Consider the following 27,653-nt stretch of genomic DNA (forward strand, 5'->3'; position numbering starts at 1 on the left):
TAGTTTTGGAGTGAAACTAGCTAGGTACAGTATAAATAGTGAGAATTATTAAGAAGTTGGGAGGTGTCAGGTAGATAGAATGAGATTCTTTCTAGAACATTCTCTATCTTCTCTTTTTAGTTCCGTATGACTACTTGGGGCTCTGTGGCAGAAAAGCCTTTATGGTAGAATAACACAGTCTCTTTTGTTTAACATTGAAATATAAAGTCCCTTAGGAGTGGAGCCTTATGCAATGGCATACACATACATAGAGTAGATGAGCAATGCATTTTTCTTAAATTAGAATGGAATTTATTCATCTTATGTCAGAGCAGAATTGGACTTAAATTTCCCCCAACAGTAAGTTTGAGATAGCCACCACAAGTGCTTTGATCCAGCATGAGAAAGGAGTTATTATAAGGAAACTACAGGAGGATATATGTCATTTGGAGGCCTGTCTCATCCATGCTCATACACAGATGGAGGTGTTTCTTGATAGTAACTGCTTATGCTCTTATGTGAACCCAGATCGTGAAAGAAGTAAAAACTACAAAGTGACACATTTACATACTTTGGGGGCAGCTAAATTGTCCTTTCCTCAAAAAGTGAACAGACATATTTGTGCTCAAAAATTTCAGATGTTATCATTATTAATACATCTGTACTATTTAGATTTAAATGTTATCTTATTATCATTATCATTTGATTCTTTGATTGAATGTTCATTCGATTATTTAAATGTAATTTTTTTATTAAGGGAAATAAAAAAATCTAGGCCTCCTAAATTGACAGAATCAACCCAGGCAATATGATTCATACTTCAACTTTGCTCCTAGGGAAGTGCCTGCTAAGCTCTTTTTGAATTTTTCATCCATTTCCTGGTTCTGAGTTTCACTGAACAAATTTTTCCAATCACCAACTTCACCTGCAACAGACAAAGAATAGTAGATCCATATATCCATTAGAATATTTTCTCAGGCGGAGCCTGTGGCTCAGTGAGTATGTCACTGACCCCATATACCAAGGGTGGCGGGTTCAAACCGGCCCCAGCCAAACTGCAACAAAAAAATAGCTGGGCGTTGTGGCGGGCGCCTGTGGTCCCAGCTACTGGGGAGGCCGAGGCAAGAGAACCGCCTTGGCCCAGGAGCTAGAGGTTGCTGTGAGCTGTGATGTCACGACACTCAACCAAGGGCGATGGAGTGAGACTCTGTCTCTACAAAAAAAATAAAATAAAATAAAAAAATATTTTCTCTTGATGTTTCCATTTTCAGTGCAATGTTTCATTTGAAATGTGAAAGTAGAGACATAAAAAATTATACTCTCTTAAAACTCATAAAATTTCCCTTGTAAAATTAACAATATCCATCAGGGCTCTCCCATCTGTGGTGTGGCAGGTGATGTACTTTCTTTTTCTTTTTTTAGAGACAAAGTTTCACTTTGCCACCCTCAGTAGAGTGCTGTGCCATCACAGCTCACAGCAACCTCTAACTCTTGGGCTTAGGTGATTCTCTTGCCTCAGCCTCCCAAGTAGCTGGGACCACAGTCACCTGCCACAACACCCGGCTATTTTTTGTTGCAGTTTGGCCACGGCCGGGTCTGAACCCACCATTCTCAGTATATGGGGCTGGCGCCCTACTCACTGAGCCACAGGCGCCTCCCGTGATGTGCTTTCTTTACATCACTGGGCAAGTGGGGACACCTCACTCACATCCTCTCTCAACACCTGGAGCTTAAATTCTGGTTGCTTTTTTTTTTTTTTTTTTGAGACAGAGTTTCACTATTGTAGCCCTCGGTAGAGTGCTATTGTGTCACAGCTCACAGCAACCTCAAACTCTTGGGCTCAAGCGATTCTCTTGCCTTAGCCTCCCAAGTAGCTGGGACTACAGGCGCCTACCACAACGCCCGGCTATTTTTTTGTTGCAGTTGTCATTGTTGTTTAGCTGGCCTGGGCCGGGTTCCAGCCCCCTAACAACTGAGCTGTTGTCACAGAGCTTCTAGTCACTGTTTGAGATGAGAAAAATTCCATTTTTGAGAATGATGATTTAAATACTTTAAATCCCCTTTGAAAAATTAACATTTTATACCAGGCTTGGATTAAGAGTTCAGATATTAAATTTTTTTTTAAAAAAATGTATTTTTTGCCTGAGATTAGTACATGTTTTTATTGCTTGCTTTTAAAAGTAAAGGTAGCAGTGTGGGCAACATAACAAGACCCTGTCTCAAAAAAAAATTTCTTTTTTTAATTAGCTGGGCATAATAGTGAGTGCCCATGTAGTCCTGAGGAGGGAGGATTGTTTGAGGCCAGGACTTTGAGACCAGCCTGAGCAAGAGCAAGACACCATCTCTACAAAAAATAGAAAAAATTTCCAGGTGTGGCAGTGTGCACCTGCAGTCCCAGCTACTTGGGAGGCTGAGGTGGGAAGACTGATTGAGCCCAGCAGTTCCAGGCTGCAATGAACTATGATGACACCATTGCACTCCAGCCTGGGTGACAGAGATGGCAGCAGCTAGTATCAGGCATCTATCATGTGACTGATGCCTGACATTACCTTCTGCTGACCTTATTGTTATATGTGCAACCTCTAAATCTCACTCTACTTTCATTATATATGTAGGAAAAAATAAACTGGCAATCATAAAGTTTTATTATCATAAATGTCCATAAGAATTTAGAATACCTTAATGAAATTTAATAAAAAATCATCTGGGTCAGAGACAGCTAGTTGCCTACCCAATATTCATTTTCTCCTTCTTCCTTCTTAAGAAAACCCTGATTTGAATTGGGCAGTATGTGCCCAGCTTTAAAAAAAAAAAGAGTCACATTTCACAGCCACCACTGCAGGGAAGAGAGCAAAATGTCGCTGAGCGGGGCTTCCAGGAAAGCTCTTTAAAGGGGGTCAGTTTATATGCATGTCCCTTACTTACTCCCTTTTTCCTACCTGCAACTCGGAACTCGAACATAACAGTTGAGTTCCAGGTGCCATCTTGTCATCACAAGGTGACAAGCAGAAAAGTAGCAGGAACTTAGTACTCTAAGCCATAGTGTGGAGCTCTGGGCTGCCTATGTCCAGACTTCTTATTGACAGAGAGAAAAATAAAACCCTGTGTATTTAAGATACTGTTATTTGGGTTGCCTGTTGTGTGCAAAGCTGTTCCCAAACTGACTTTAGGGATGTGATATCCCAGAAACCAATGCAAACCTACCCTTGCGGAACAGGAAGGGGCCGACCGCACCGTGTGTGTCCTGAGATTTTGCTCTCATTGCTTGGAAGGTGCTCTTGGCAGAGATAGTTCCAATTTGTTCTTCAGTTAGAGAGAATCCTAAGAATTCAGCAATTTGTTTTATTTCAGCGGTGAGATTCTGAAAACAAAATTTTAAAGGATAAACTTTTTTCTATGAAAATTGTGCCCTGAGTAAAAATAGGCTTTTTAAAGTAAAACTATTAAGCCTAATTTTATAGTTCATCTGCTTACCTTTGTCTTTAAACTTACAGTACTTTGTTTTCCTACATAAATATTTGAGACCTCTCTCCCAAGATACTTTGTATTAATTATACTTTGTAGTTCCAATTTATGACTCTTGTTGAACTGCCAGATAATACTTTTTAGGACATAAATAAGGCAGCATTAATTAGTAAGTTAGAATTTTATCTAGGATAAAACTTACTTAAGATAAAATTTTATCTAGGATATTCATTATATTAAAAAGTAAAATTATATTTAAAAGTCTTGGCTGTGCACTGTGGCTCATGCCCATAACCCCAGCATTTTGAGAGGTTGAGGTGAGAGGATCGCTTGAGGCCAGGAGTTTGATGTTATAATAAGCTATGATTTGTACCAGTGTGGGCAACAGATAGAGACCCTGTCTGTTAAAAAAAATTTTTTTAGTAAAAATTAAAAATAAAAAGTATCAGTCTACATCAGCTGGGGAAATTTATGTATTTATATGTGCTTATTCAAAAAATGATTTTCTGGCTCTGCACCCATAGCTCAGTGAGTAGGGCGCCAGCCACATGCACCGAGGCTGGCAGGTTCGAGCCTGGCCTCGGCCTGCTAAATAGCAATGACAACTACAACCAAAAAATAGCTGGGCGTTGTGGCGGGTGCCTGTAGTCCCAGTTACTCGGGAGGCTGAGGCAAGAGAATCGCTTGAGCTCAAGAGTCTGAGGTTGCTGTGAGCTATGACGCCACGGCAATCAACCAGGAGTAACAAAGTGAGACTCTGTCTCAAAAAAAAAAAAAAAATTGTTTTCTTCCGAATCCTATGTGTAGCTAATATTTAATTTCACCAAGAAAGTCTAATTTTGGAATCATAAACACTTGAAGGAATCTTGAAATTTATCTTGTTTAACTATCCTTGCAAATCATGAACTACCCAATACTCCGCCTGACCAACAGATTCATAAATCATCTCTAACAGTTTCTTTTTTTGGCTCGGCACTGTAGCTCAGAGGTTAGGGCGCTGGCCACACACCAGGACTGGCAGGTTCGAACCGGCCCAGACCTGACAAACAACAGCGACAACTACAATAACAATTAAAAAATAGCCGTGCATTGTGGCGGGCACCTGTTGTCTCAGCTTCTTGGGAGGCTGAGGCTGCTGTGAGCTGTGACACCATGGCACTCTACCAAAGGCAACATAGTGAAACTCTGTCTCAAAAAACAAACAAAACAAAACAAAAAAGTTTCTTTTTTTTTTTTGAGACAGAGTGTCACTTTGTCACTCTTCAGTAGAGTGCTGTGGCATCATAGCTTACAGCAACCTCAAACTGTTGGGCTTAGTCAATCCTCTTGCCTCAGCCTCACTAGCAGCTGGAACTATAGGTGCCTATCACAACACCTGTCTAGTTTTTCTATTTTTAGTAGAGATGGAGTCTCAATCTTGCTTAGGCCCGTCTTGAACTCCTGAGCTCAAGCAATCCACTGACCTCAACCTCCCAGAGTGCTAGGATTACAGTCATAAACCACTGCACCCAGCCTTATAACAATTTCTTAAACTATATTCTATGAAACTCTAGTGTACCTAAGATGGTTATAGATGTTTCATGGGAAAAAAAGAGAGGGAAGGGTTGAGGTTAAATAATCTTAGAATCCTTTGGGTTAGATGAAGGTGAGAATTTTTTTTTTAATTTTAGGACTTCTTAGAGTCTTTAGAGACCAATACACAATGTGAATTATCAAAAGACAAAAGAATAGTCTATCTATCTATTTACACAGACACACACACACACACACACACATATATAAGTTCCTAAATCTATTTGAATAAACAACCTCCTCCCCAATACCCAAGAAAGAATCGTTAACATTCAGGGTAATAATGGTATTCCATGGAGCATAAGGTTCAGAAACTTTATTCTAAAGCAGAGGAAAGCCAGGCATAGTGGCTCACATCTGTAATCCTAGCACTCTGGAGGCCAAGGCAGGAGGGTCAGGTGAGCTCAGGAGTTGTTCAAGACCAGTCTGAGAAAAAGCAAGACCCATCTTTACTAAAATTAGCCAGGCATGGTGGCAGGCACCTATAGTCCCAGCTACTTGAGAGGCTGAGACAAGAGGATCTCTTGAGCCCAAGAGTTTGAGGTTGCTATATGAAAGACTGATGCCATGGCACTCTAGGCTGGGCAACACAGTGAGATTCTTTCTCAAAAAAAAAAAAAAAGGAGAAAGAAAAAATAAATAGAGGGAGAAAAGGCTAAATTAGTATGCATCCTATAAACAGAAAGGGTAGATTAAATCCTGCTTTTTTGTGATAAGAACGTCCTGGGAGACTGGTGTGAAAGACTTGCTTATGTTAAGGAGCATTTGACACATTCCTTTCTCTTCAACTTACTTTCTTCAATGGAGCTCCAGAGCTCTGGCTTCCCTCCTACCTCACTAGCCACTCTTCTCAGTCTCCGGGCTGATTCATTCTCTTTTTCCCAAACTCTTTCCCTTGGAAGGCTTTCGGGCTCAGTTCTTAGAAGCCTCTTCCCTATCTCATATAAACCTAGATTATACATACATGGTTGTGTACCATGGTTTTTTGTTTTCTTTTGTTTTCTTCTTTTTTGATTTGTAGGTCTATGAAACCCAAAAATGGAACAAGTTTATTTGAAGGAAGAAAATTATGTACAACTAATTATACAAACTCCAAGAACAGTTTACCCATAAGTTAAAAGGAACATGGCTCAGTCGGTAAGGCGCCGGCCCCATATACCCGAGGGTGGCGGGTTCAAACCCGGCCCCGGCCAAACTGCAACCAAAAAATAGCTGGGCGCTGTGGCGGGCACCTGTAGTCCCAGCTACTCGGGAGGCTGAGGCAAGAGAATCGCTTAAGCCCAGGAGTTGGAGGTTGCTGTGAGCTGTGTGAGGCCACGGCACTCTACTGAGGGCCATAAAGTGAGACTCTGTCTCTACAAAAAAAAAAAAAAAAAAAGGAACATATAAGCATACTGTGGTTAAAAATACTAGAAGACCAAGCAAAGATATCTTTACGCTCAAGTGGAAGCTCGTTAGGGCATGCTTCCCACCTGGGATGAATGTTCTGGGGCAGCACTTGACGGGTAGAGAGGATCTGCTGGATCTTGTCCAGGCAAATCTTATTTGCTGCTATCCCTGCTTCAAACTCTCAGCATTTCTCTTCCTCCTCTGCTTCCCGGGCCTGGGGCTGGTAGGCTGTCTGTATCTGAAGTTGCTTCCTGTACTCCCGGGCTAAAACCTGAAGTCTTGCAAAATTCTCCTTCTCTTCACAGTTAAGCTCTTTATGATCATCATTTATGTGTTCCTGTTCCACGGCAAGATCTTCCTGTTCCACGGCAAGTTCTTCCTGTTCCACGGCAAGTTCTTCCTGTTCCACGGCAAGATCTTCCTGTTCTTTAGCTTTGTGCTGCAACTTTTCCTGAAGTTTTCTTGTACACATGACGTCATCTGCAAGTTGGTGCCTTGCCTCCTTTTCAGGTCTCGGCTCCTCCCCCTTCTCAGCTCACTGCTTCCCATTCTCTTCCTCTAATATTCTGTCCATTTTTTTCTCCTGACCTTTTCCTTCCTCACATCTCTGTGCCAAATATTTACATATTCTGTTCTCTTATCATAGCTTCTCTTCTTGGCTTCTTTTATCTGCCTCTTCCTGTGAGACTGGAAGGGCCCTGGGCACACGCTTCAAATCCTGTTCTTCTTTGTATTCCTGCTGAATCTGCTTTCTCTTCTATCATAGGGATTTCTGCAAAACAGTCCTAATTTCCTGTTTTGCTTTCTGTTTCTTTAACTTACTCTGTTCATCCTCAGGTTTAACCTGTGCAAGGTCATTTTCCAAGGCGCACCTCTCCTCCCTTCAACGCTGCACCACCGGCCTCTGTGCCTGGATGCTGGTGATCTGGGCACTCAGCCCCAGGCGAGGGTTCTCCACCAGCTCTTCCCAAGAAGAGGAAGGAATTTTTCTTTCTTCCAGAGTCTTGCAAACATCTCCTTTTCCAACAGCTTTTGCCTCTTCATCTCCTCATTGAATGTTACCTGTGCTTTCTGCTCCTCGCACTTTCTTCTGATGGAAACAAAACAATTCAACATGGATCTCCTTGCAGCATTCCCTGAATTGCTGGTCTAGCATTTCAGCCACAAAATCCTTTCTCTCTTTTTCTTACTTCTCTTTTAATACTTAGGTTTTCTCTCTCATGATTTTTTTTCTCCTCAATGGTTTCTTCTTTCAATTGCATTTCAGTAAAATACACATTTCTGATGCTAAAAGTCCACATAGCTTATTTCATCTTTCTTCAATATTAACAACAAACCTTGCACAGCATCCTCTATTTTTGCTTGCACAAGGTTGTCCAAAAACTTGTGGTCATTGCGCTGATCTCACTCAACTTCTCAATTAATAGAAGCCAAAATAGCAGGATACCTCTGAGATCTGCACTGGATTATTTCCAGATGGTGCTCGGCCCTTTGGTCTTTGGGAGGCTTGGCTCTCGCCATCACCACTTTGGGAGTGGGTTCCTTATCTTCCTGCTGTTTGGTGCCACACCTCTTGCTGGACATTGTCAAGTCCCCTTGGGATGGGGGTGGTGTTAGCTGTGATTCTCCAACTGCCACCAAGGGACCTGCTTCTGTGACTCAGAGGTCTGATTGCCATGGTGTCTACCATGGCTTTAACGGTGATGCATGTGCCAAATTTTACCTACAGCCCGGAAGTCTCTCTGCATTCAAGACTTTTACAGATACTGCCTACTTGGCCTCTCCATTATGAGGATGTATGAGCATCTCCAACTTAGTGTTCAAAACACAACCCCAGCTTTCCCCACAAGCCTGCTTGCTCTGTTGCCATCTCCTACTCAGCTGACGGCAGCTCAGCCTTCTCAGTTGGTCAGGCCAATGACATTTGAACCTTATTTGACTCTGTCTTTCTCTCAACACCCTCCCCTGCATCCAATGCAGCAGCAAATCCTGATGGCTCTTCCTTCAACACATATCCAGAATTCAACCACTTACCGTCTGCACTGCCCCTTCCTGGTCTGAGCCATCATCTCACCTCCCCTTGCCTGCACTATTGCAGTGGCCCCCTCACTGGCCTCCCTACCTTCTCTTTGTCCCAGCTCATTCTCACACATCAGCCAGAATAATCCTGTCAGAAGCTCCAATCACCCCTCTGCTCAAATCCTACAGTGGCTTTCCGGGGTGAAAGTCAGAGTGGCCTGCCACACCATTCCTCGTCCCCCATCCAACCTGCTCAACCCTGTCTTCACTGGCTGTTCTCTCCTGGCTCATTCCTACAGGCCCAGACACATCTGCCTCCCTGCCATCCCTTAATCACACCAGGACCATCCCTGTCCCATGGTCTTTGTCCCAGTTTATTCCCTCCACCTGGAATGCTCTTCCCCAAGTTACCAACAGGGCTCACTCCCTCACCTCCTTTACATCTCTACTCAGCTCACATCTGTTCAAGGAGGTCTCACCAAACCACCATATCTCACACTGGGATTTGTCCAGCACTCTAATCCCCCGCCCACCGTGGCATTTCCAATTTTCCTTAACCAGAGATGCTGTTTCTTTTTCTCATATACCTTGTATATTTTAAATTTTATTATATTTTATTTATTTATCATTCTGTCTCCCCCATAAGCCTCTCCAGGACAGGGAACATTGTCTGGTTTGTTCATTGATGTATCACCAAGGCCTAAAACAATGCTGAGTGATCACTCCCTAGATGTTTGTTACGTTAATAAACAATTTCTTAAAAATAATGTTAACTGAAAAAAATAGATTCATCATGTATGTTCAATTAAATCAATGAGATCTACCAATTTTTTCCTTTTTCTTTTTTTAAGTAACAATAATAATTGTTATTATTATTATTATTATTTTGAGACAGCATCTTGTCTCACTCTGTTGCCCTTGGGCTAAAGTGCAGTGGTGTCATCAGAGCTCAGTGCAACTTCAATGTTTTGTTCATTACTAATTTGAACCAGTCGTCATAAAGGGAAAATAAAACAGTCACTATTAGTAATGAGTTGCTAAGCATTATTTTATTTCTGTTAAATAAACAACCTCAGGATTTATGTAAGGTTTAATATTTTTTCTAGTGTTATAACACACATATACCTGGAATTTTTTTTTTTCTTTGCAATAGGGTTTTGCTCTGTCACCCAGGCTAGAGTACAGTTGTGTTGTCATAGCTCACAGCAACTTCAAATCCCTGAGCTCAAGCAATCCTCCTGTCTCAGCCTGTGAAGTAGCTGGGACTATAAGAGCATACCACATCTAGGTGATTTAAAAATTTTTTGGTAGAGAGAGGGGTGTCACTATTGACTAGGCTGGTCTTAAACTCCTGACCACAAGCAATTTTCCAACTGCCTTGGCTTCCCAAAGTGCTAGGATTACAAGCCTGAGTCACCATGGCCTGCCTTAAAATGTTTTTTTCACTCATACCACATGTGTTCATACAACCAGACATTATAAGTGTTGTTGTTCTCAAATATCAATAATAATAAATCTTATTCTCAAATATCAATAATAATAAATCTTGTTCTGGAACATCAATAATCAGTCTTACCTCTTTCAGGTCTTCATATAATAAGACCTTAACATTTTCATCATCAAGATGTTTATTCCAATTAGTTGCAAAATCAAAATAGCTGCCCCAAGAAACTAAAAACACAAAGGGGGAAAAAAACTTCTTAAGGAATTTTCAGTAACTGAGGTTATTATGATAGGTGGTTAATTTATTCTCTAAAATATAAACTCTACATATGTGTATATACTCAGTAAAGCATGCATACAAGTTATTATAAATCCCTGGCCCCAAAGAGTAGGTATAAACCAGACCCACTATTCAATTTCTATCCATTTTCTTATCTTCTTGAACATTTTTCATAAGTAACATAATTAAGCAAGTTGTAAAATTGATTTGATAGAAAGTATAAGAAATTTGGCTTGACACCTACAGCTCAGCGGCTAGGGCACCGGCCACATACAGGTTTGAACGCAGCCCGGGCCTGTCAAACAACAATGACAATTACAACAAAAAATAGCCGGGCATTATGGTGTGCACCTGTAGTCCCAGCTACTTGGGAGGCTGAGGCAAGAGAATCGCTTAAGCCCAAGAGTTTGAGGTTGCTGTGAGCTATGACACTACAGTACTCTACCCAGGGGGACATAGTGAGACTCTGTTTCAAAAAAAAGAAAGAAAGGAAAGAAAGAAAGAGAGAGATAAAGAAAGAAAGAGAGAGACAAAGAAAAGAAAGAAAAGAAACTATAAGAAATTCATGAATATAAAGGTGAATAAAATAATTCAGAAATAGTGAAATAAACATGAAAGCTGACAGAGATTATGCCAAAAATACCAGCATTGCCCAATACAAATGCAGTGCAAGCTATATATGTAATTTACAAAAGCAAAAAGAAATAGGTGAAATTTAATGTTTTATTTAACCCAACATATCAAAAAATATCGTTTAAACATCTAATCAACAAAAAATGATTAATAAAACATTACACGTTATTTTTTATAGTCTAAGTCTTTAAAAGTCAGCAGATATTTTACATATACAGAAAATTTCAGTTTGGATGCTAAATGTTTATTGAAAATACTTCATGTTGGCCATTGGCCAGGTGCAGGGGCTCACACCTATAATCCTAGCACTCTGGTAGGCCGAGACAGGAGGATTGCTTGAGTTTAGAAGTTTGAGATCAGCCTGAGCAAGAGTGAGACCTCGTCTCTACTGAAAAAATTGAAAAAAATAGCTGGGTGCAATAGTGTGCACCTCTAATCCCAGTTACTCAGGAGGCTGAGGCAGGGGGATCGTCTGACACCACCGTACTCTAGCCTGGGCAACAGAGCAAGACTATGTCTCCAGAAAAGAATAAAATATTTGATGTGTATTTAGTTTTCATAAAACTTACAGCTGAAAAAAATATATTCACACTCCAGCTTATTATAAGCTTACTTGAAAGTTTTACAATAACTGAATTGAGGACCATCTTTAATTAAAATTTTAAGAAATTGGTGGCACCTGTGGGTCAGTGGGTAGAGTGCTGACCCCCTGTATCAAGGGTGGCGGGTTCAAACCCGGCCCTGGCCAAACTGCAACAAAAAAATAGCTGGGCATTGTGGCGGGCGCCTGTAGTCCCAGCTACTCGGGAGGCTGAGGCAAGAGAATCACGTAAGCCCAGGAGTTGGAGGTTGCGAGAGCTGTGTGACACCACGGCACTCTACCGAGGGCGATAAAGTGAGACTTTGTCTCTACAAAAAAAAAAAAAGCATTTTAAGAAATTAAAAATTTAGTTGCACTAGTCACATTACAAGTGCTCAGTTACCACATGTGGCTAGTGGCTATCAGATTGGCCAGTGCAGATCTAGACATTGATGAGCTGTGCTGTTTACTAGCTGTGAGACTTCAAGCAACTGCCTAAAACCCTCTGTACCTTAGGTTCCTCATCTGTAAAATGGGGTATCATTGGGTTTAAATCAATTAATACATGTAAAAGGCTTAAAAAAGTGGTTGATTTGGGCACTGCCTGTGGTTCAAAGGAGTAGGGCGCCGGCCCCATATACCGGAGGTGACAGGTTCAAACCCAGCCCCGGCTAAAAACTGCAAAAAAAAAGTGCTTGATTTATAGGATGCAATAAATGTTAGTGATTATTACTTATCATTACTCTTATTAATAATAACATCATAATTATTATCATTAGCGTGAAGCCCTTGCTTTGAGCCAGGTAGTTTCTATGTGTTTTATTTATTGTAGCAAATACTGTAAATTGCCTGCCCAATATCCCTTTCTTTGCTGCTAATCAAACTCTGATTGTTTGTGTCCAAACCAATCTTGGAATTGCCGAGAATTCCGTTTGCTGATTTTCTGCCTCTCTTAGAGCTGTGATGGGCCACATGACATGGTTCTGCCCAGTGAGACAAACAAACGTCTGCTGAAACAGTTTCAGTAAAACTATTGCTGTCCTGAGCTAAGAAACATAGCCAGCTGGTGCTGTCCTGCCTCCTCTTTCACGACCTGCAGGTGATGAAGGAAGGGACAGTCGCCACCTGGAAGGTGTGTTGCAAAAAACCGTGAAGAAGAGGCCAAGGAATATCGGAGGTGCTGGCCCAACAGCCCTGAGCTGCTGCACTCAACCTGTTTAGGCCACTGTGGTCAGGTTTTCTGCTCTTCACATACATTATTAATGATACACATACTTTTTCATCCTTCAACTTTTAGAGCAACCTAATGTCATAAGTACAATTTTTATGCCCTTTTTTGTGGAAAGGAAAATAAAAACCCAGAGAGGCTAAGCAACTGCTTTAAGACCAGACCTTCTGGAAGCCATCATTCATAATCAGTCTGTCATCAGAGGCAGTGCTGCCAACAGAAATGCTATATTGTCTTACCGCCCACAGGCTGAATATTTATCTCCACTTTGCAGGTACAGAAACCAAAGTTCAGAGAGAACAGAGTTCTTGCTTAAAATCACACAGGCAGTAAATGATTTGAACCTGAGTTTAAGTTCTATATCTGCTACTTCATGGCTGTGTGACCTTTCAATTCCTCTATTTCTTTCTTAAGAGAATGAGAATAATAGTTATCCTTCTAGAAGTCTTGTGAGAATTAAAAGTAGACAATGTATGATAGGAAAAGCTGTGGTTCCTTGCATGTAGTAACAACTCAGTCAGTGGCAGCTATTGTATTTTGTCAAATATTAATTTTTTTTTTAACTTGAGACAGAGTCTCACCATGTCACCCTTGGTAGAGTGCCATGACGTCACAGCTCATAGCAACCTCAAACTCTTGGGCTTAAGTGATTCTCTTGCCTCAGCCTCCCAAGTAGCTGGGACTCTAGGCACCCGCCACAATGCCCGGCTATTTTTTTGTTGCAGTTGTCATTGTTGTTTCAGCTGGCCTGGGTCGGGTTCAAACCCGCCAGCCTCAGTGTATGTGGCCGGCGCCCTACTCACTGAGCTACAGGCACCACCCTCAAATATTAATTATTAATGGATAGTAATGTGATAAAGCTTAATCTAGGCCTCCTCATTCCAAATCCTATATGTTTTCCAGTACGTTCTGCTATCTTCATAAGTTGAATGTGAGATGCTTGCAAGGCAGAAAGTCTATTCAAGTTATTACCGTGACACATTATCTTTGCCAATATAGATAAATAATTAAATAATTAGGCTAAAAGGATGCATAGAGTGAACAAAGATTACTGATGGCAAGTTTCTCAACATCATTTGTAACAACATGGATGAATCTGGACAATGTTATGCTAACTAAATAAGCCAGACACAAAAAGAAAACTACCGCATGATCTTTAAAAAGTCAAAAACAGGGTGGCGCCTGTGGCTCAGTCAGTAAGGCACCGGCCCCATATACCGAGGGTGACGGGTTCAAACCCGGCCCCGGCCAAACTGCAACCAAAAAATAGCTGGGCGTTGTGGCGGGCGCCTGTAGTCCCAGCTACTCGGGAGGCTGAGGCAAGAGAATCGCTTAAGCCCAGGAGTTGGAGGTTGCTGTGAGCTGTGTGAGGCCACGGCACTCTACCGAGGGCCATAAAGTGAGACTCTGTCTCTACAAAAAAAAAAAAATAAATAAAAAGTCAAAAACAGAGAAACAGAGAGTAGGATGGTGGTGACCAGGGTTGGGGAAGGGGAAAAAATGAAGAGATGTAGGTTAGAGGGTACAAACTTGCAGTTATGTAGTTAAGAATCATTCAGGTATGAATACATCGAGAGATCTAATCTACAGCTTGAGGCCTACACAGGTGTATTGGCTACTGAAAACTTGTTAAGAGAACAGATTGTAGATGCTCTTACCACTCAAAACAGTAACTATGTGACATGATGGACGTGACATGTCGCTCAATTATATTGATCATTGCATTATGTATATGGCAAAGCATTATGTCGTACACTTTAAAGATAAGAAAAAGTGAATAAATTGTTTAACAAAGTCGTCCTCTTAGTGTGAACTGACCACAGCTTCTTCTCTAGGGTCATCTGGCATAATTCTTCCCTCTACTACACAAGAAAGACTCAAAGAGCCACTCACAAAAAGAGGCATTGACTGGTCTCTGGCTGCTATCCCCATCAAGTGGAGTCACCACCACTTACCAGCAGTGGGAACTTTGGCCAGTGTTTTCACTGTTTTGATGAGTTTCCTCCTCTGTAGAGTGGGACTAATACCGTCTTACAGTTTGTTATGAAATCATGCATAAACACCTACTCTAGTACCTGGGGCAGCAGGAGACACTTAGAAAATTGTAGTTATCAATAAACAGAGGTAAAACATTAACATGATCTGAAAAAAACTTATTTTCTTTATGACCAATAAATGTCTTAGTGTCATTTTTTCTTGGTGTTTATCATTGTGTTGTACAATAACTTACAAGAAATTTACTAAAATGCTTTCCTGCATGACTGTTGGTTAAAGGCCTCTTTGCCCATGTTTGTTCTATGACTCAATACTCATCATAGTCATCATATGAATTGTCCAAATTCTATTCAAAAACAGTAATGCATTTTAATTGTTTGATGCGCAAAACTAAGGATGCTATAAAACTTCACTCTAATGCCACGTTTTTGTCCCTACACCTGCCTAAATTTTAATTCTTTCCATACCCTAAAACAATTTGAATTTTCATATTTATGTGGTCATGTGTTGAAGTAAGGAGAATTCTTTTACCACCAGCCATACCTTGTCCTTTCATGAACTGTCTGAAGAATTCATCCCAACAGCTGTAGCTTGGAATATCAGGGACATCGTTGTGGAAATGGAAAAAAGACACTGCTGTATCTTTAGGATTTCGAAATATCACCAATATCTATGGAGCAAAAATTTAGTTCATTTATTTATGTCTCTGTTTTGAATTTTGAAAAAGTGGGCAATATCATTGTGCCCATCTGAATATTACATAATTGTGTTAATACAGAAAGAATGACAGTAATAAACCAAGGAACCTCTAGAGGGCCGGGTGTGGTGGCTCACACCTATAATCCTAGCACTCCAGGAGGCTGAGGCCGGTGGATTGGTTGAGCTCAGGAGTTCCAGACCAGCCTGAGCAAGAGTGAGACCCTTTCCCTCCTCTCCAAAAACAGCCCCAGGGGTTCAAGAGGCTGAAGCAAGAGGATCACTTAGGCCCAAGAGTTTGAGGTTGCTGTGAGCTATGATGCCATAGCACTCTACCCAGGGCAACAGAGTGAGGCTCTGTCTTAAATAAAGAAAGAAAGAAAGGAACAGAAAGTGTCCATTGGAGAAGTCTAGGGAGAGGGGAGCAAGAAGGAAGAAAGAAAAGAAGTTTGATTAGCAAAGGACCTTTGCTAATGAATTTAGACAATAAAAAGGCATGCGTAGAAGATGTAAAAAGTAAAAAGAGCAAGCTCATAGAACAGTCACAAGAGTAGGATCTGAAAGCTTAACCCAGAAATAAAACTACAATTGCAAAATAATGTTAAGAAAAACAAAAATAATACTTAGAATTGGTGGGAGAATATTATAAGAATGGCAAGGCCCACTCTCTGGGCCTGAGGTATGATGATTGTGGTTATTTAGATAAAGCAGAACCTCTGAATTCCTATATTGTATCTGTTTTCTCTGATGAGGGAAGTGTTTCTTTGGATAAAAAGTGTGAAAAGTGAAATTCAAGAGAACCAAAACACTGCAGGACACCATATGGCCACTCCAAGTGATTTAGGGTGTTCTGGCCCGGTGCTTTCCATTTCAAGAACTAATCCTAGTGCTCTGGGAAATTCAAGACCAGCCTGAGAAAGAATGAGACACCCACCCCAACTCCCCGTCTCTACAAAAAATAGAAAAATTAGCTGAGTGGGATGGCAGGAAAGTATGATTCCAGCTGCTCAGGAGGCTGAGGCAGGACCATGGAGCGAACCCAAGAGTTTGAGGCTGCTGGGAGATATGACTCCACAGTACTCTAGCCTGGGACAACCGAGTGAGACTGTCAAAAAAAAACCCTGAGGAAATGGAGGACACAGCATTGAGCATGTTCAAGAAAACGGGGGAACCGGAGATAATTCACAAGAGGTCAGAGGACTAGAGACAGGTAGAAGTCATCTCACTTTCAGAACAGGGGAAGATGTTTTGCAAAGTACAGATTCTGACCTCCATTTGGGAGAAAAACAAGATTTAGGACCACATAAAAGAGGAAGCAGTAACCAGCAGGGGGCAACCCCGGTCCTCTCAGAGCAAGTTGCTGCTAACATCTGGATTCTTTGAACAAGATGAGTAGATGGAGTAGCTTATGATTTCTTCTGCACATAAAAGGAAGAATGTAAGCCAGAAATAAGGGCAACTAGGCAGGTAAAACTAGGTAACCATGTGCAAAGGAGGCTAAATAATCAATTGATGTAAACCTGCATGAAGGTTTTTATTTCTTTATTATTTTTTTTGAGACAGAGTCTCACTATGTCACCCTCAGTAGAGTGCTGTGGCATCACAACTCACAGCAACCTCAAACTCTTGGGCTTAAGCGATTCTCTTGCCTCAGCCTCCCAAGTAGCTGGGACTACAGACGCCTGCCACAACGTCTGGCTATTTTTTTGTTGCAGTTGTCATAATGGTTTATCTGGCCCAGGCTGGGTTCAAACCTGCCAGCGTTGGTGTATGTGGCTGGCACCATGACCACTGTGCTACAGGTGCCAAGCCTGATGGAGATTTTTAATAAGCCTTTTCACTATCCTGGATGGGCCATAGTTAACATGTTAATGATTGATTTAGGTGAAGATATAAAAGCCGGGCCGGGTGCAGTGGCTCATACCTATAATCCTAGTTCTCTGGAAGGCTGAGGCAGGTAGATTGCTTGAGCTCAGGAGTTCAAGGCCAGTTTGAACAAGATTGAGGCCCGGCTCTACTAAAAATAGAAAAAATTAGCTGGGCATCATGGCAGTGCCTGTAGTCCCAGCTACTTTGGAGGCTGAGGCAGGAGAATCACTTGAACTCAGGAGTCAGAGGTTGCTGTGAACTAGGCTGATGCCACCACACTTTAGCCTGGGGAAGTAGAGTAAAACTTTATCTCCTCCCCCCAAAAAAGATATAAAAGCTATATTTATCAAATTTGTAGATAACATGAAGCTGGGAGGGAATCTGGATCTCAAAATACCTTGTTTATCTAAAAAAATGAATTAAGGCTAGCAGGTTAAAATTAAATAGAGAAGCATGGGCCTCAGACTTGTCTTATGCTCAGATCTAAAATTCACTCCTGCCCCCAATCCAAATCTGATAGATTCTTGTCGTTTGCGGGTGTAGTGCAAGTGTCCTGAGTCTTGCAGAGAGTAACTTAGGTTCTGAGGGCAGGGGTACCACATCTTCATTCAGCTCAGGGAGGCTGTGAGCAGGCCTGCAGTGTCTTCCCTTACCTTGCTCGCGGCCCTTATCCAGCAGGTGAGCTACCTGGGAGATCCACACAGCACAAGGTCCTGAACACCTTGATGCTCAGGGGAAATGAAGGTGGCAAGGTGCCCTCAGCAGTTACCTAAGCAGGACATCCCTGTGAACATAGCCAGTTCCAGCCGCACCAATTGGTGCTGAAAGAAGAGGAGAAGGTGGCTAGTGAGCAAGCCCAAACCAATTCTGTCTGGCCTTACAAGAGTTTTACATTTCAGGGTTCAGCTACCACTTAGTAGAATGTTTGAATACTACCACAATTTTTAAGTTTATAAAGACATAAATTAAAATTGTGAGAGCCCCTTGCCTGGAGTGTGGGCCAATTGCCAGCATCACCCTCTTATTTCTCTGTTGCCCTTTTCTTGCCCTTGTATTCTTGTGAAACGTGGTTCAAAAGCCTACACGCCCCCAAATCTAACTGCTTTCCAAATTACTTCAGCTGTTTCTTACAGAAGCATTAAGGAGAAAAGGAGTCACCTGGATTTGTGATTATGTTAACTGCATTAAATGGGGGTAGGTATGTGTTAAAGTGATGTTTCCTACTTTATAGATTCTGAATATAAGGAAAAACTGTTCAACAGAGCTGTTCGAACCAAGCTGGCTTGGGGGCTACAGGAGTCCTGTCAAACTGGAGGTGCTCAATCAAGATCCAGACACCAACTTAGTAGACTTTAAACACCCAGTGGGAATTAGCGCCGACAACCTTTAAGGCATTTTCCAGTTCTAAGCTCCTGGGATTCTGGCCCTGGGCCACAGGCTGCTCACTGACCTTCCCATGTCTTCCTCTCACTCTTTCCTGCTCCTTCACTTCCCCTCCGACCTGTAGCCATTGTACGTATCTTAACCGTCTTCTGCCTTTGCCTCTCTTTGCTGTTACTTCACCATTCAAGGGTTTAAATCTCAATTTTAATTAATTCCAATCCTTTTCAGCTGAGACAAAAAAATGGAGGGGACCCCCCCCCTTGACAGGAAGCAAAAAGGACGGGGTAAAAACTAGTGATTACAACAAATGTGTCAATACTGGTTAAGGAAACAAGGTTTTCACACAAACGATGAAAGTAGCCAAAGTGCCGACAGTTGCGTATGTGTGACATGAAGTTTTTCATTGTACGTGAAATTCAAAAATAAAGTAGTTTTTAGATGTCTGGTAAATAGCACTCACCAGAAAGAACCAAAGGAACAAATTTTGGTCATTTTACTAGGTTGTATTCTTTTGTTAAACACTCTAACTATTCCAATGGGATTCTGAAATTCACTCACTGGAAAAGAGATTATATGCTTTATATATTTACATAATATTTATTCTATGCCTGTGCTTTATATCTCAAAAGGGACTTGGAATGAACGCGACTATAAACCTACAAAGAAAGAAACAACAACAAAAGAAATACTAAATCTCATACTTTACTTATTACAATCCTATGATGAGGAGAAAACTCATTATATACATCAAAGAGCCAATATCTACACATAAAAATTTCAAATTGAAGTATCAGTAGGAAAGGGCACTCACCTTGGCTTTATTCTTGAAGATAGACCCAGGTAATTTGTCATAATGGAGGTGAGTTGTCAAAAGCCTTGGCGATGGAAACTTTTTCATTCTCTTAAAAACATACACAAAAAGATGAAACTCTGTGGGTGTGTATAGCGAGTCACTCCTAAGTTTGGTATCTAAATGTTACTTTTAAGCACTATCACTGTATCTTCTCGTCCTCCAATTCTTTTTTGAGGTAGAGTCTCACTTTGTTGCCCTTTGTAGAGTGCTGTGGTGTCATACTCACAGCAACCTCAAACTCTTGGGCTCAAGCGATTCTCTTGCCTCAGCATCCTGAGTAGCTGGGACTACAGGTGTCTGCCACAATGCTGTCTATTTTTTAGAGACAGAGTTTTGCTCTAGCTCAGGCTGGTCTCGAACTTCTGAGTACAAGCAATCCTCCTGCCTTGGCCTCCCAGAGTGCTAGGATTACAGGCGTGAGCCACCACACCCAGCCTCTCCAACTTTTCTTTCTTTATTTCTATTTTCTTACATTATGGGGATGAGGAATGAAGAATGATAAATACACCAATTAAAATCTTCTTAAACTTCCTTGTTGCAGCCTGATTACCAATTCCCAATCTTCTTTGTTGTTTTTAAAAAATTTACCTTTACCTACAATCATATCAAATCCATTTTGTTCAAGACAGCTCAAAATCTGCAATCCACTCTTTCACTTAATTTGGTTCTCTTCTATATTCAGGAAGAGAACCTGAATATAGGTTCTCTTTTCAGAGAACAGAAATATTGACAGAAATATTTAAGTCTTAATCTCTGCAAATCCATTTTGAACATCTAGATCTTTCTTTTGTTTAAGTAAAACTCTATGCAATCAAATCTTCCAACATAATTTGGAAGTCCACGGAGTCTCTTAAATGTCCGAGAAATATTTCATGAGAGAAATTCTTTTCAGTATGAGGACTATAGGTGATTGATTCATTTTTGTCACCTATTTCTATTAATAATTTTGAAAATGAAGTTATCCATTCCATTTGCCAGAGTTAAGGGTTTTAACTTAAAATCAGATCTTAATGGCTTCAAATTTTCAGTTCCACATTTTTAGGGGTCACTCACTGCTTGGTCGCACCTGCTACATACCCACTCACTGCAAGTGACACAGTGATGTTAACAGCCAATTGCTCTGTAAAAACTTGGTGGAGATTCCAACTTAAGGAAGAGGGGAAAAAAATAAGATTTTAAAATTAAAAAAATAATAATTTAAATCAATGATACAGGCTCAAGCAGTGACTAGTTGTGACAATACCTGATATAGCATCAAATTGTACTTTTTAGCATTTGAAGTAATTTTGTATTCCTTTACAGCAATCCTCTAAGGTAGATATTGTAACCCTCATTTTAGAGATTAAGAACTAGCTTCGAGGTTTTAGGTGCTTTGTGCAAAGTTGCACAGGTGGTAATTTTCGGATTAAGTTCTGGGGTGCTGTTTCCATTAAACTGCATGGCCAAAAATCACATACAGACATGTGAGAAATGGTTAAAGTTACTAAAAAGATTAGAAAAATATCCAAGGGGAAAATAGAAGCCTACTGTAATAAAACAAGACAAATATAATATGTTCATTAAAAGGTGTAATATAACCAAACTGGAAGCAATGTCAAGACTATGTCTTGCTTAAGGAAAAATAAGTATTCTAGAAGAGTTTTTTGCAAAGTGAATAACTATTCAGTACAGCTCAGCTCACTGATTTCCATTTAAAAATAAATGGTGCATCATAAAGAAGTTATCTTTGGCTGGGTGTGGTGGTTCACACCTGTAATCCAGCTTTTTAGGAGGCTGAGGCATGGAGGATCACTTCAGAACAGACGTTCAAGAGCCTGGGCAACATAGAGAAACCTTTGTCACTACAAAAATTAAAAAAAAAATTAGCTGGGTATGAAGGCAGGCACTTGTAGTCCCAGCTACGAGGAAGGCTGAGGCAGTGAAGATGTCTTAAGCCCAAGAATGCAAGGTTACAGTGAGCTATGATCAGGCCATTACACTACAGCCTGAGCTGAGCAAGACCCTCTTAAAGAAAAGAGAAGGTTTGGCGCCCGTAGCTCAATGGTTAGTTTTAGGCCTGGGCTATAATGGGTTAATTCCTGGCAAATTTCTGGACTGCAAGCTTTAAGAAAAAGAAATGAAATAAGTTTAGTTTGCCCCCAAGATAAATGAGAAAGTACTAATTGATTTCTTTCTTCTAGTTTATTCCCAGTTTCTTGCTTGGCTAACTCCCTGGGAAACAAACCGGGAGGTACCAACTGTTCCCAGACTGATTTTTTTTTTCTTTCGGTTTTTGGCTGGGGCTGATTTGAACCCACCACCTCTGGCATACGGGGCTGGCGCCCTACTCCTTTGAGCCAGGCGCCGCCCTCCCAGACTGATTTTTAAACACTGCCAGGGGGAGAATACGGAAACTGAGATGTATGGGGGAAAATATTAAAACAAAGATGTATGATGTATGGCTAACTAACTGCAAAATTCTGCTTCTGTACAATGCTTGCTTGCTACCCCACCTGGATGTACCCAGACAGCCTGCGTGCCGACCAGGATGCAGACTAAACCTTAAAAACCCAACCCCTTAAGCACTTGGGGCTGCTCTCAGAAACCCCATGTTGGGACACTGAGGCAGTCACTGGCCAGCTCTTCAATAAAAGAACTCTGCTGTAAATTTGGCTTGTTTGGCAGTGTGGTCTTTGTGGAATTCCTGGGCACAAAAGTTAGGGTGCCAGCCACATGCACTGGGGCTGGTGGGTTCAAACCCGGCCAGGGCCTGCTAAAAACAACAATAACAAGAACAACAAAAAAAAATAGCCAGGCGTTGGGGTGGGCACCTGTAGTCCCAGCTTCTAGGAGGCTGAGGCAAGAGAATCACTTAAGCCCTAAAGTCTGAGGTTGCTGTGAGCTGTGATGCCATAGCACTCTACTGAGGGTGACATAGTGAGAATCTGTCTGAAAAAAAAAAAAGAAAAAAGAAAGAAAGAAAAGAAAAGAGAGAAAAAAAGAAAAAGTATCTTTACTCCTAAATATGTATACATGACAAAATTACAATTAAAATACAAAAAATCTTTTAAGGTTGGTGAGTGGAATCTCAGGCTGAGTCTTCCAATCCATGTTCTGGGGGTCTGGGGCTTGGTTGCCTTGGACAAGGGCACATTCATGAAACCTAGGAAAGTGGTGCTGGTCCTGGACCCTACACTGGATGCAAATCCATCATCATGAAGAAATTTGATAGTGGCGCCTTGGATCACTACTCCAACCATACTCTGGTGGCTGGAATTGACTGCTATCCCTGCAAAGTGACAGCTGCCATGGGCAAGAAGAAGATGAACAAGTGATCAAAGATCAAGTTTCTTTTGTAAAAGTTTATAACTACAATCACCTCATGCCCACAAAGTACTTTGTGTTCACCCCCTGGGATAAAACTGTCATCAACAAAGATGTCTTCAGAGACCCTGCTCTTAAACACAAGGCCCTATGGGAAGCCAAGGTCAAGTTTGAAGAGAGTACAAGATGGGCAAGAATAAGTGGTTCTTCCAGAAGCTGCGGTTTTAGGTGTTTTATGTTTCAGTCATTAAAAAATATTTTTAAATGTCTTTTTAAATGCCTGAAGAAAAAAATAAACATTTCTGATAATTCTTGGATATCAAAACTCAAAGTCCTAGACTTGGTTAGAGCATTTACTAGAAACCCTGGAACTGGGACCCTGTGTCTTACATTATACATCATTTTGAAGTTAACTTACATGGTTCCAGAAGACCTTGTTGGCTTTAAAAATCATCTGAATCTTTTTACTAAAGCTGAATATTCCCTTTACCGGAAGTACAACTTACATAATTAGAGCTGAGATTTAGAATACAGGGACCTGAATACAGAAGCAATGCTTTGCTTTACATTCATGCCAAAGCAGTTGGTGAAATAGAAAGAACCTTGACCTAGGGACAGGTGTTCCATGAGAAGAAAGAGAGGTTCCAAGGATATTGGGTGCATAAGCTCAGGATTGAGTCCTGTCATGGCAAAACTTGATCAGGAATAAAAAAATTCTTTGCTGTATCAGTAAGCAACGTCACGGGAAATTCCCTAGGTGTAAATGGTTTACGTTATTTTACAGTTTTATTAGAGGTCATTTCAGAGCCAACCAGAGTCAGGATCCAGCATTTACCTCCTGATCCCTCACCCTTGGAGTGCCCAAACACCTACCTCATTTACAATGTGTTTTTCTGTTACTTTGGCCCAATCCATAGCAATAGGCTCCCTTCCACCCAAATTCCAAGTTTGTATTTGTCATCATTCCCAGTGTTTCAGGCACTTTCCAGACGCTGTTCTTTATGTCCCAATCCAGTGGCTCTATTTTTAGCAACTGGGTTCTGTCTGTCTGTGGGGAGTCTTGGTGGTGCACACGTCTGAGAATTTTGCTGAGAATGTGGTTCCCCCTAAAAACAGCCTTCCCTTCCCAGCTGCATTCTAAGGGGTTTAGGAGGACGGAGGGGCTGGTTCTCCCCGCCCTTGTCCTGTCTAAGCACTGAAGTCCCAGGGCAGGTCTCTTCCCACCCCTCGCTCATCTTCCCTGGCCAGGGAGCACAGCATCCCGTCTCACGCTCAGGTCGCAGTAGGTTACACTGGGGAGGTGAGCAGTGATGACATGACAAGTAGGGTGCGGGACTCGATCCTTTCCCATCTCATACACATACACACACACATACATACACACACACACACACAGATACACACATACACACACATATATACACACACATACACACACGCACACACATATATACACACACACATACACACACATATATACATACACACACACACGCACACACACACATATATACATACACACACACACATACATACACACATACACGCACACATACACACACATACACACAGATATACACAGATACACACACACATACTCGCGCACACACACACACACATACACACACACACACACGAGTAATACGAGACTGGACAATCAAAAGTGATGTCTTGGTGGCGCCTGTGCCTAAAAGGAGTAGGGCGCCAGCCCCATATGCCAGAGGTGGTGGGTTCAGGCTCAGTCCCGGCCAAAAACTGCAAAAAAAAAGAAGTGATGTCTTACTAGGAAAAGACTGGGGGTCCCTGCTCCCATCCAGCCCATGTCCGTGTCTTCAGAGGTGAGACTTTTTGGTTTCAGTTCATTTCCTGAGGCTTCTCAACTTACCTTTCCCTCTACTTTAAAAAAGAAAAAAAGTCTGGCACACAGTGTAGTCACTAAGATTCCAAATGAAGAAGCTTGGGTTCAATTCTTACCTTTATCATTTATTCACTCCTTGGCCTTGGGCAAGTTTCAACAGTTTTTTATCTTTTGTAAAAGGATAGTAAAGTGATTTTGCCACAAAAGAATACCTGAAAAGTGCTGAGGATATGGTGAACGCATAATAAATTGCAGCAATTACAGAATTAGTATTATAGTTTCTGAACTTAAAACTAAAGAATCTTCAAAATGGAAGAAATCTTTCTAGGATAATTTGCTGTAAGGTTAAAGTCTGTTTGTACTAACCTGATATTTTTCTGAGTCCCCACATTCAAGAACTGGGAATTCTGGATATTCATACTTTTTTTTAGAAACAGCAAATACTAATTCACTGACGATGTGGAGAATCCAATTTGAACCTATAAGAAAAATCAGAGAATAAAAGTTCATTATGGAGTCTTGATATCACAAAGGGAAGTTATTTTATGATACATATGATGACAATTAAAATCTATAAGCATTCCCTGATGTGTACACTTAGTTTTCTGCATTGAAATAACCTGGGGTATGGAGAGAAAATATGGTGCAAACAGCATTTACTTATATTAGTACAAAATTCAACTTATTTGTCAGTTGTCTATAGTAGAGACAATGTTTGTTTTTGAATCTAGAATATGTTCCTTATAGAACAGTGCTATATTACAGAAGTGGCTGTTTATTATGTCTCATATTATTTTACCTTAAATTAATAAATATTTTCTGTCAGAGTATATAATTTTGATTTTACAAAAACCCAATAACAGGCTCGGCGCCTGTAGCACAGTGGTTACGGTGCCAGCCACATACACCAAGGGCGGCAGGTTCGAACCCAGCCCCAGCCAGCTAAACAACAATGACAACTGCAACAAAAAATTGCTACAGGCAGCACCTGTAGCTCAGTGAGCAGGGCGCCAGCCCCATAGACGGATGGTGGTGGGTTTAAACCCAGCCCCGGCCAAACTGCAACAAAAAAAATAGCCGGGCGTTGTGGCACGCGTCCTAGTCCCAGCTACTCAGGAGGCTGAGGCAAGAGAATCACTTAAGCCCAAGGGTTGGAGGCTGCTGTGAGCTGTGATGCCATAGCACTCTACCAAGGGCGACATAGTGAGACTCTGTCTTAAAAACAAACAAACAGGGCAGCGCCTGTGGCTCAGTGAGCAGGGCGCCGGCCCCATATACTGAGGGTGGCGGGTTCAAACCCAGCCCCGGCCAAACTGCAACAAAAAAATAGCCGGGCGTTGTGGGGCGCCTGTAGTCCCAGCTGCTCGGGAGGCTGAGGCAGGAGCATCGCCTAAGCCCAGGAGTTGGAGGTTGCTGTGAGCTGTGTGACGCCACAGCACTCTACGGAGGACAATAAAGTGAAACTCTGTCTCTATAAACAGACAAACAAACAACAACAACAACAAAAATAAAAGTTAAGAAAAAATATTAAACGAGGTTGGCTTTCATAAACAACAGTGGAAGGCTGGCGCAGTGGCCAGTACCTATAATCCTAGCCCTCTCGGAGGCCAAGGCAGTGGATTGCCCTGAGCTCACAGGATGGAGACCAGCCTGAGCAAGAGCGGGACCCCATCTCTAAAAATAGGTAGACGTTCTGGTGGGTGCCTGTAGTCCCAGCTACTTGGAAGGCTGAGGCAAGAGAACCGCTTGAGCCAAGAGTTTGAGGTTGCTGTGAGCTAGGACGCCATAGCACTCTACCGAGGGTGACAAAGTAAAACTCTGTCTAAAAAAAAGAAAAAAACGAACAATAATGGAAAGACTCAAAAGTAGGTGAGGTAAAGTAAAACGACTTAGATTCTTCATGTCTTGTCCTCCACGGATGAAAATTTTGTAAAAATAATGAGAGAAACTGGAAGACTAATGTTTGGTCCTGAAAAGTAATCTATTACATGGACATTGAAAGAGTGGACATGTTCTTGACTTTAGTACAAAATTAAGATGGAAACCTCTGCTACAGTCAGTGCTTGATGCCGACCAATATGGAGAGGGTGGTTCTCCTCACCCTGTGCCCTGGTCCTCCGACTCTCCCCGAGTTCTAGCCCCACTCACCATCCGTCCCCTTCCACCATCCAGCCTCCATCCTGGCCTTTCATACCGATTTCTTCCCCTAGACACTGGAGTTTTAAAATCTAGCAGTCCCAGTTACCAAGTTTACGACCCGCCTTTTCTGCTGTCCTGCCAGCTTCCAGCAGAGACCAGCTGCTCTCTTCCCACCTTTGTCTCAGCCCCTCCCACCTCCACTCACTACGAGAAAGGCACTTGTGGGAAATGGTTTGTTATTTACCACACTTTGGATAAGATGCGAGCACAATGTCGTCGCCTCTGGCTTCAAAGGTGTCCAGGGCTTGGAAAGTTTCGAAGGTACACATGGTGACTGGGTAAGGAATCCCCTGATAGGTGAAAAATAAGGAAGAAAGTGCGGTTTCTTGTGACTTTTCTAAAGCTTCATCAATGAACTCAATAAATTTGGACTTTTCAGCCATGGTGGCTCCCTGCTAATGAACCTGCTATGAGGTTGTCCAGAGGCAGCAATTGCTTTTAATGGAGTTTTTCAGAGGGTGGAATAAAGGGCTCCTCCCATTCACATGAAAAAGAAATCATTTAATTCCCATCTTCCCCGCCCTTTTTGCGTATCCTCCTCTGACAAAAGGTAAACCACAGGTGCAAAACAGGCTGGGGATCAGGGACTCTTAGCCCAGGGGTTGATTACATTCTCCACAACCCATACTGTATACCAAACCTCTTTTTGTAACTTAATATGAAAGCATGCATTACTGTTTAGGCAACCCACTCAGCGAGAGTGAGAATGGAATCTCCTAATGGAAGAACATCAAATTTAAATATCTAACAAGTAGGTATTTAGTTGAGTTAGGCATACAATTTTCTTATTGGCAATTCACAGAATGAAACTTCAGCACTCTCCTAGGTTGACAGTTTTCCACGCACATCCTGCATGGTATTACAAGGAAGCAATGGGACTGGAAAGTCGTTTCGTGAAGAGGAAAAGAG

The 27,653-nt window shown here is 41.6% G+C and overlaps 1 protein-coding gene and 1 pseudogene across 2 annotated transcripts; one reads left to right on the forward strand and one right to left on the reverse strand.

Annotated features, from left to right (window-relative positions):
• Positions 1 to 310: 310 nt before the first annotated feature.
• Positions 311 to 27,127, reverse strand: SULT6B1 (sulfotransferase family 6B member 1). Of its 2 annotated transcripts, XM_053589815.1 has the most exons (7): positions 26,929 to 27,127; positions 24,912 to 25,024; positions 19,343 to 19,432; positions 15,127 to 15,253; positions 10,001 to 10,095; positions 3,184 to 3,340; positions 311 to 904 (listed from the first exon to the last, which is right to left on the reverse strand). In XM_053589815.1, exons 1-7 carry the CDS (start codon positions 27,125 to 27,127, stop codon positions 774 to 776), a joined length of 912 nt encoding a protein of 303 aa, XP_053445790.1. In that variant the 3' UTR covers positions 311 to 773. The 2 variants fall into 2 exon arrangements, 1 of the variants encoding a protein (XP_053445790.1); XR_008379709.1 differs by lacking the exons at positions 10,001 to 10,095; positions 15,127 to 15,253; positions 19,343 to 19,432; positions 24,912 to 25,024; positions 26,929 to 27,127 and adding an exon at positions 6,489 to 6,710.
• Positions 22,520 to 22,915, forward strand: LOC128584697 (60S ribosomal protein L27-like; annotated as a pseudogene).
• Positions 27,128 to 27,653: the final 526 nt, after the last annotated feature.

Source organism: Nycticebus coucang, chromosome 4, assembly GCF_027406575.1.
Source record: "Nycticebus coucang isolate mNycCou1 chromosome 4, mNycCou1.pri, whole genome shotgun sequence".
Taxonomy (NCBI): domain Eukaryota; kingdom Metazoa; phylum Chordata; class Mammalia; order Primates; family Lorisidae; genus Nycticebus; species Nycticebus coucang.

What these genes read in the sequence shown, in the direction of transcription:
- SULT6B1 (XM_053589815.1), bottom strand. Translation starts at nt 27,127, where the DNA reads ATGGCTGAAAAGTCCAAATTTATTGAGTTCATTGATGAAGCTTTAGAA. An exon ending in GGGACTCAGAAAAATATCAG is followed by an intron (nt 19,433 to 24,911) that starts GTTAGTACAAAC and finishes TATGTTTTTAAG; the next exon opens with AGAATGAAAAAGTTTCCATC. An exon ending in ACAGTTCATGAAAGGACAAG is followed by an intron (nt 10,096 to 15,126) that starts GTATGGCTGGTG and finishes TTGTGTTTTTAG; the next exon opens with TTTCTTGGGGCAGCTATTTT.